This window comes from Elephantulus edwardii, unplaced genomic scaffold, assembly GCF_000299155.1.
Source record: "Elephantulus edwardii isolate Elephantulus edwardi_28Jun2011 unplaced genomic scaffold, EleEdw1.0 scaffold00049, whole genome shotgun sequence".
NCBI classification, from domain to species: Eukaryota; Metazoa; Chordata; class Mammalia; order Macroscelidea; family Macroscelididae; genus Elephantulus; species Elephantulus edwardii.
In genome coordinates, this window is record NW_006399799.1 from 4,395,000 (window position 1) to 4,404,906 (window position 9,907).

At 37.2% G+C, this 9,907-nt stretch overlaps 1 protein-coding gene across 1 annotated transcript in view; it reads left to right on the forward strand.

Moving 5' to 3' along the window:
* Positions 1–322: 322 nt before the first annotated feature.
* ZMYM1 (zinc finger, MYM-type 1) overlaps positions 323–9,907 on the forward strand; it is a 20,858-nt gene continuing 11,273 nt past the window's right edge. The window contains 3 exon segments of the mRNA XM_006886580.1: positions 323–418; positions 6,766–6,835; positions 7,000–7,249. Of these exon segments, the coding sequence (XP_006886642.1) occupies positions 323–418; positions 6,766–6,835; positions 7,000–7,249 (416 nt within the window).

Genomic DNA, 9,907 nt, shown 5'->3' on the forward strand with positions numbered 1-9,907 from the left:
AAAAGAAATGAAAAAAAAAATTAAAAGAAATGGAGAAGACTAAATCCCAAAGAAAAGTATAACTAGAGGTACCTATCAGAGAGGTGAAAAGTAAAACAGTATCGTAAAGAATAATGCTTGGAGGAAACGAGGATTGTACCTCGGTTGAACTTTGAAGATAAGTTGTCTGTAGACCCTTTTGCTATTCCTGAAAAATTACAGTGTTTAAAAAACTGCTTTTTAAATGAGATGTCAATTCATATTGTGTTTTAGGAATCTGGAAACTCTTTAGAAGAAGCCTAGTCATTTGGAACTGAAGAATTCCTTTGTATCAGATACTAAAATGAAAGAACCTCTATTAGGTGGTGAGGATGACAAGGCAATGGCTCCACAATTGTTGCATCTAGATGACATTAAGACAGAGCCCAACAATGAGCAAGTAAATACTTTGGTCTTATTTTTTTCTTTCTATAGCAACATTTAGTTAAAAATTTTAGTTATGCAAATACTAACTTATGAATTAAAATAACTCAAATTCTTACCTTATCTTCTCAAAAGGAGTTGATTAAATATATCACGTTAAGTGCCATAATGAGTACATGCACAAAAGGGATTTGGAAGAATGAGCTATTTAAAATTGGACTTTTAGAGAGGTAAAGGAATTGCTTAGACTGTCACGGCACTAGCTGATACTAACATATTTTGTTTTATTAATTATCAATATTTTCTTAGCATAAAATAATACAAATAACTAACGTTTTACGATACTACCTCTATCAAGTAAGGGAGAAAATTTGTAAACATTTCTCAGATGTACAATTTAATAATATCAATTAATCATACCATATAGCCATCACACATAATATTCATTACTAAAATTTTTGTCACCATAAACAGAAACTCAGTGCTTCTAAATGAAACTCCTTCCTTTCCCATTCCTTCCTATCCCTTAAAATCACTTCATTAACCACTTAACCAAATTAACTTGATTTCTATATGTCTACCTATTAGTGTTATTTCATATAAGTGAGATCATAATTGTATTTACTCTTTAGTGATTGCTTTATTTCATTCAGCATGTTTTCAGGATTCATTTGTGTTATAGATCATGATGTCATATTTTTGTTTGTTTAACAGAACAAGTCATATGAATTTATTAAAGATGTGCCGTTTCTTATTTAGCTTTCTGACTTTGTGCTTGTGCCTTCAGTGCTTTCACAACAATTTTCTGCTCCTCAATAAGGAAAGTACGCTTGATCCTGTCACGGACACACTTAGCGCACATGGGACCACCGTAAGCTCTGCTGACATGTTTTTTTGTTCTTGACAACCTCATGAGAACTTTAGGTCTCACAGCACAAACCCCTCTGAGTTGGCCCTGGCACACACCACATTTAGATTTTGGTGCTTTTCCAACCTTCTTGGTATAAAGGTAAACAGTTCTGTTACCAGAGGTTCGGGACAGCCTGGTTCTGTTAGAGGCTGTGTTGCAGGACAGCCTATGATGGTAGGTCAGATGCTGGACCATTTTGAGTGCCTCTACACAGTGCCTCTGGAAGAGGAAGAAGGACTTCATTTTTCTTGATGGCTAAAACATACTCCGTTACATGTATGTACACCATTTTATCTGTTTATCCATTGATGGGTGTTTAAATAGTTTTTAGCTGCTGTGAAACATTGATGTCCATACGTCTGTGCACTACCTTCAGATTTCTTGGTTATATGACTAGAATATCTAGGTCATGTAGTAGTTCTGTATTCAGCTTTTTGAGGAACCACCAAATCTGTCTACAGCAGATGGACCATTTTGCATTTCCACCAGCTTTGGCTAAAGGTTTTGCTTCTCCATATCCTTTCTAAATGTATTCTTTCTTTCTTTCTTTTTTTTAAACCTTGGCCGCCGCCTTATTGTGTTCTCTTCAGTTGATTTTGAGTCACAGCCTGTGAGCAGCCATCTTCTTGCTGTTAAGATACCATTGAGTTGACAGCAGCTCACAGTGACCCTGTAAAAAACAGATCTGAATCCTCATCATCTTCGTCTCGCTCAAGCCCATTGTAGTCACTGTGTCCTTGTTGAAGGTCTTCCTCTCTTTTGCTCTTTTCCCAACTAAGTAGGATAGACACTGTAATGAGAATAAAATGGTCTCTAATAGCAGTTTTGATTTGCATCTCTCTAATATCCTTGGACTAATCTACTTCAAAGACCTCTCCAAAGTTCTAGGGAGCAATGATTATCAATTTAAAGTCTGTAGTGCACCTGAACCAGTCTATGGTCTTTTCAGTTACTTGCTGTGCATCCAAGAGTTGGATAACGAATAAGGCTGCTAGAAGAATAATTGCTGCCTTTGAGTTGTGGTGTTAAAAAATATACTGATTGTTCCACGAATTGTCAAAAGAATTACCAAGTAAGTTAAGTCTAGGAGAAAGTGCAACCAGGATGCTCCTTAGAGGCAAGCATGGTGAAGCTTCGGCTCACATACTTTGGGCATGTTGTTAGGAGAAGCCAAATCTTAGAAAAAGACATCATACTTGATAAGGTCGATGGTCAATGAAAGAGAGAAAGACCCTCAATAAATGGATTGACACAGTGACTCTAATAATGGCTCAAATATATTGGAGATGATAAAGATGGGCGGGCCATGGTTGACTCTATGCACCTAACAACAATGCCCAGGTTGTAGTGTTTAGTTTAGCAAGCTGCTAACCAAAAAGTTGCAATTTGAATCTACCAGCCACGCCTCCAGAGTCTCTTAAAGCTTATCCATCCTGGAAACCTAATAGAAAGTCAATATGAGATGGAACTAACACTAAGGCAGTGGATCTAATTCCAAATGGCATTGTGTATCTTTTCATATGCATTGTAAATACCTATTTAAGTCCTTTGTCTTATTTTATTATTTTTGTGTCTGTACCATCAAATTGGATCTGACTGGTACAGGAGGAGATTGTCCCTCCGTCTCTAGCAGAGCATCTGGTGGGTTCAAACCACACACCTCTGGGATTACACAGCAGCTTCCTGCTACTAGGTCACGGGAGTTCCCTGATATTTTCCTTTTTTGTTGTCTTTTTGTGTAATTGTGAAAACTATATATTTTTTGGATATTAGACCCTTTTCAGATATATGGTTCCCCAAAATTTTCACCTGTTCTATAGTTTGTCTTCAATAAAATTTTTTTCATTCTTTTATAAAGTCTGATTTATCTTTTTTTTTTTTAAACAAGTCCTGGTTTTTCACTGTCTGTGATAATTCATTGCTAAAAATTAGGCTCTGCAACCCTAAATTTTCTTGTAAGAATTATGACTTTAGTTTTCACATTTTATCCATTTTGTCCTTAATCCATTTTGAATTGAGTTTGTGGTGGTGTGGTTTTGTGGTTTTTTTAGTTAAATTTTTTTAATTAAATTAATTTTACTGAACATTTACAGATATTTTGAGTTTCCATTCATTCATTGTTGCACTATTTTCTCTACCCTCCCTACCATTCGTTCCTCCCCCCCCTTGAAAGTCTGTTTTGATTGTCCAATTGCCACAGTGCTTGTCAAAGCCATGTTGTTGTTTTTTTTAAGATCTTCATTCTTCTGCATATGAAGATAGTATTTTCTCAGCACCATTTATTGAAAAGTTGTTGTTGCTGTAGTGGTGGTGGTGGTGGTGTACAGTTGAGTTGTAACCAACCCATAACTTACTGTCAGGCAGGTTTTCAGAGGCAGTTAACCAAAAAAGATTGCCTGTTCTCCTGTGGAGCAGCTGGTGGATTCGAGCCTTGTGCCTTTGGGATTGCAGCACAACTTCTTGCCACTAGGTCACCACAGCTCCCATTTAAAATCCTTAAAATCTTTTTATATATTTATTTATAATATTTACTCCATATTAGGGGAGCTCTAGTGGCTTAGTGGTAAGGAATCACACTGGTTCAGATCCACCAGCAGCTATGTGGAAGAAAGATGGGCAGTCTCCTCCCATGTGATTTACTGTCTCCGAAAACCCACTGGAGGGTCAGCTATGGGTCAGTTCCAACTTAACAGTACACAACAAGAACAATCTTGTTTCTTTGTTTTGATTTTTTTCCCCCATAATGAACGAAGGCCAGATGAGTTGTGGGAGGATATCAAGGGTATCATCCAGGAAGAGTGCTGACGGTCATTGCAAAGACAGAAGAGGAAGAAAAGACCAAAATGGATGTCAGAAGAGACTCTGAAAATTGCACTGGAGCGCAAAGAAGCCAAAGCACAGGGAAGAATTCAAGATACTAAAGAGTTGAATAGAAAATTTCAAAAGGCAGCACGGGATGACAAAGCAAAATATTACAATGAAATGTGCAAGGAGTTGGAGTCGGAAAATCAAAAGGGCCGAACTCGCTCAGCATATCTTAAGCTCAAGGAACTGAAGAACAAATTCAAACCTCGAGTTGCTATAATCAAGGATGCTTTCAGCAGAACGTTAAATGATCCCGGAAGTATTAAAAAAAGATGGAAGGAATATACTGAGTCACTGTATTGAAAGGAATTGGAAGACACAGAAGAATTTCATGAAACAACATATGAGCAAGAGCCTATGGTGATGAAAGAAGAAGTTCAGGCTGCTTTGAAGGACATGGCCAAAAATAAGGCTCCAGGAATAGATGGTATACCAATTGACATATTTCAGTTAACAGATGCTGCCCTGAACGTGCTCACCAAGTTGTGCCAAGAAATCTGGAGAACGACCACTTGGCCAACTGACTGGAAGAGATCGCTATTTGTTCCTATCCCAAAGAAAGGCGACCCAACCGAATGTGGAAACTACAGAACAATTTCACTGATTTCATATGCAAGCAAGATTTTACTGAAGATTATCCAAAAACGACTGGAACAGCACATCAACAGAGAACTACCAGAAGTCCAGGCTGGTTTCAGAAGGGGTCGTGGTACTAGAGATATTGTAGCTGATGTTAGGTGGATCTTGGCTGAAAGCAGGGAATACCAGAGGAATGTCTATCTGTGCTTCATTGACTATGCAAAGGCATTTGACTGTGTAGATAATAACAAACTGTGGCTGACTCTGAGAAGAATGGGAATCCCAGAACACTTGATCGTTCTAATGCGAAACTTATACTTGGACCAGGAGGCAGTCGTCAGAACAGAGCAAGGGAACACTGCATGGTTCAAAATTGGGAAGGGCGTACGCCAGGGATGCGTCCTATCTCCATACCTCTTCAACCTATATGCAGAACAGATTATCCGGGAGGCTGGGCTCTATGAGGAGAAATGTGGGGTCAGGATTGGTGGACGATTTATCAACAATCTGCGTTATGCGGATGACACAACCCTGCTTGCTGAAACTGAGGAGGACCTGAAGCGCCTGCTGCAGAGTGTCAAGGACTGCAGCCTGCAATATGGATTGAGGCTCAATGTCAAGAAGACAAAGATTCTCACCACTGGACCAATTGGCAGCATCAGGATGGATGGTGAAGAGATTGAGATTGTACACAGCTTTAGTTTGCTAGGCTCCATAGTCAACAGTCTTGGCACCAGCAGACAGGAAACTAAAAGGCGCATTGCCATGGGAAAGTCTGCTGTTAGGGACCTCTCCAAAGTGCTGAAGAGCAGTGGTGTCTCTCTGGAGACTAAGGTGAGTCTGATACAGGCCATGGTCTTCGCAATCACCTGTTATGCATCAGAGAGTTGGACAATAACCAAGGAGGATAGAAGGAGAACTGATGCCTTTGAGCTGTGGTGCTGGAGAAGAGTACTGAGAATACCATGGACTGCTAGGAAAACAAATAAATTTGTCCTGGAGAGGGTTAAACCGGGTGGCTCCTTGGAGGCAAGGATTCTGAGGCTCCGTCTAACTTACTTCGGACATGTAGTGAGGAGAGACCGGTCCTTGGAGAGTGACATCATGCTTGGGAGGGTGGAGGGACGGCGCAGGAGAGGCAGGCCCTCTATGAGGTGGATTGATTCAGTGACTGGGATAATTGGGATGGGAGTGTCAGAGACAGTGCGATTGGCACAGGACAGAGCGGAGTTTAGGGCTGTTGTACATAGGGTCGCTATGAGTCGCAGGCGACTCGACGGCACATAACAACATTTGTTTTATACTTAAATCTTATTTGTTTTAGGATCTATAAATAATAATTTGACTCAGTAAAAAGAATAAAGGTCATATATACCCTTGGAATTTTTGTTAATGAACCAACCAGAAATTTTAATGAAGCAAAAACTAAATCAGGCAATTTAGACTTATTTCTACTATTTTATTTTTGAATAGCCTAAATAAAGTAAATCATTACTAAGTAGGATATGACTCCTATTGAATGGTGAATTGTTTCACTTATAGGTCTTTGATTTGTCTGTTCACATGTATCAGGAATGGTAACCATCTAAGATATATATCTGTTGTTTTCTCAGTACAGTCATTCATGTGTATAAATATCTTGGCAATGAGAATGTCTACTGCTTTGAAAAAATCTTGGCGGAATCCAACAGTGCAATCTAAAAATTTGTGTGTTTTAAGATCTTAAGACAATTAGCTTCAAAGATTGGAACAAAAAAAGGAAAATAATTGTCTGAGTATGTCTTCTGTTTATACTGAGGTCTGTATTAAAAAATATTCTGAGGTTATATGTAAGTACAGTAGAAAATAATACAGTGATTAGTGCTGTCAGCCAAGGGTACTGAAAAGGTTAATTACTTACCTACCATTTTAATTCAATTCTCTAAACAGACAAATATGATTTATCACTTTCTTTTGAATGACTGGGTGCCTTAAATACATTGTATTCATTGTTCTCAACTCTTTTCTAGGAATATTTTCAAACTCAACAGACTAAAAATCAAGAAAGTGAACTGAAAATAAGCACATTTTCAGACAATGGTAACAGAACTATTCTAAGCATGTTTTTCTGTTTGATATAGTTTACTTTTTTAGAATGCCTCTGAATATTGCATTGTTTGTGTTTAATTACCTTTAAAAGAAAACATGAGTGCATACTTAATTTTCTGTAAATACTGATTTTCTCGTTGTTTTTGTTTTTATAGCTTCACAGTTGTCAACAAGCATTCCACTTTCTTTAGCATCATCTAGCATGAAGAAAGTGCTTCCTTCAGTTTCAGCCATACCTACGCAGGTTTCCTGTTCTGTTTGTAAAAAAATTCTTCAGCAGGGGCAAACTGCTTTTCAGAAGAAAGGGTCTCCTCAGCTTTTCTGTTCCACAGCGTGCATCTCTGAAAACAATTCGCCTGTCACTTCACCAGCTCCTTCCAAAAGAACTTGCTCAAACTGCACTAAGTATGTAATTCTAAACTATGGTTCCCCTTTCACTTCCCTGCATAGATCTTGGTCAGAGTTTGAGTATAATTGTCTCCATTTTCATTTTTCTGAAAAAGCATCACCTGGATTTAGTGAGTCTTTGTTCATTTTCTCTAATAGTTTTTGTGTGTTTTTTTTTAAAAAACCCAACTTTTCGGTTAAACACACCTCAGAAATATTGCAAATTTGGGTTTAGACCAGCACAGTGAAGCAAGTCACACATGTCTAATAATAAGTTCTCTAGAAAAGCAAAATCAATAAAGTCTATTTATTTTATTATATATAATAGAGAGAGAGTGTGTGTGTGTGTATGTGTGTGTGTGTTACATATACCGACACAAAGATTGATCTCAAGGAAATGGCTCATGCACTTACATAGGCTGGAAAGTCTCAAATCTTGGGTCAGACATCAAGCTAGATGCTTCTCATTCATATACCTTTAGGGATTGACAAACCCAGGATTGACATGTCATATGGCAGGGTGACAGACTAGCCGGAGTCTAAAAATCAGAGGTCAGTTAATAAAGAACAGCATCCAGAACAAGTAAAAAGAGACCTTTGCAAGATATCTGTATATATTCAAAGTAGGCCACGCTCTCAGTGAAATTCCCTTCAACTAATAGGCTTCTGAGCAGATTTTATCATGAAAATAATTGCATTTCAGGGAGCTCTGGTGGCCTAATGGCAAGAAGCTACAATACAATCCCAGAGGTATGCAGTTCAAATCCGACAGATGCTCTGCTGGAGAAGGAGGGGCAAGCTCCTCCTGTACCAGTGAGATCTGATTTGACGGTACACGCACAAAATAATAAAGTAAAAAGAAAAGAATTGCATTTCATATTAAGTCTCACCAAGAACATTATTATATCAGAGCTCACTAAAGGAATGAGTATCATAGGCATCCAAGTCAACTTACAATCTTAACCATCACAAATTTTTTTGGTTCCTAGTTCATATAAAAGTAATATTTACATTAGGCTGTATAGTCTACTAAGCATGCAGTAGTAGCTTTATGAGAAAATTTTCATTATGAGCATTGGCATAATACGACACACAAAAAGTGAGCCCATGCTGTTGGAAAAATGGTGCTAAGAGACTTGCTTTAAGGTTGCCTCAGACCTTCAATTTCCTTTTCTTTGTATGGTGCTTTGGTTTGGTTTTATTTTCTTTGAAGCACAATAAAATGAGGCTTGTCTATAGCTGAGAAGCTTTGAGGCATTTGAGCATAGAGAGTTCTGTTTCTCTTCAGTTTTCAATAATGTGACTTCCAAAACACATTTCCCAATTCTTTTCTGTTGAGATTCTCTGGAAGTGGAATGAATATATGTCACTCTTTTTTTATCATTTAATTTATAGACAATAACTACTCAAAAATTAGTTAACATTTCTTTTGGAACTCAAGGTAATTAAATAATATAATGGCAAATGAGGAGGCTTAGTGCTTTTGAAAAATTACATATATATAAAAGTTAAATAAAGATCTGTGCAGGGTCTCTTCCTAATTTTTAAAACATAGGTTAAGGCATTATAGATGAGAAAAAGGAAGTTCATAATATATTAGTGAAAAATGTCCAGACCTTAAACCTCAACTCTGAGATAGATAGGCTTTGAAAGTCCTGTAAGTATAACTTTGGATTATTAGTAAGGCATTGAATACTAACACTAATAGAATTTAAATTTTGATTCTAAATCTAATTAATTCCTTTCAAATAATCTCTCATTTTGGAATCTGATTGTCACAGTTAAAATCTTGCTTCCTTCATTTGCAGTTACATTTTGCTACCCAAAAACGTGACCCCTATGTAAGCATCACCTCAGAGCTTATTAATCTCATCTAAGATCCTTAGACAGTTCATACACGTGCTTATGGTTGAGAACCATCAAGAAACTTCTGTTTTTTATATTCCCTTCTACTAAATATACATAATAATAAAAAATGTATTTAAGTGATCAGGGCAGTATTGGCAAATAAGAACTTAGTAAATATGAACTGTCATCATTGTTCTCTTAAAACTCACAAATCCTTTTTTATTACTTGTTGCAGCTCTTTTGGCTGGTACTTCAGGTATCATTCATCACTTCAAATCTTACACTCTCCTCAATTCTGTTTAACCTTCTCCTTTGCTTTTTCAACATCTTAATAGCGTACCTTCTTTTCTCGCTCATCCTCTGTCAATTTTTTTTTTTGGTATTGTTATATACTGTTGAGTCGGAATTGAAGTTGACCTTTCAGCAGATTTTCTGAGACAGTAAATCACACAGGAGGCGACTGCCCATCTTTCTCCCATTGTGCAGTTGGTTTTGTATTGTGTTCCTTTCCGTTGACAGCACAACTCCTTACCACTAAATGAGCACTGTTCCGTAACAGTTTTGCTATAGGTGGTTTAAATTTGATCTGGAAAACTATTACGCTAAAAGTCTGATATCCTGACAGTTCTACTAGTATCTTGGTAGTTCTTGTAACAGCAGTTCTTAAACATTCTCTTGTCAGGACTCTTTTACACTCATAAATATTATTCAGACTCCCAAATAGCTACATTTATCTTTGTTCCAAATTAAAACTCGGACAATTAAAAATATTTATTAATGTAAAATATTTTCCATCCAGTTGTATTTTAATATAAATATCATTTTTTT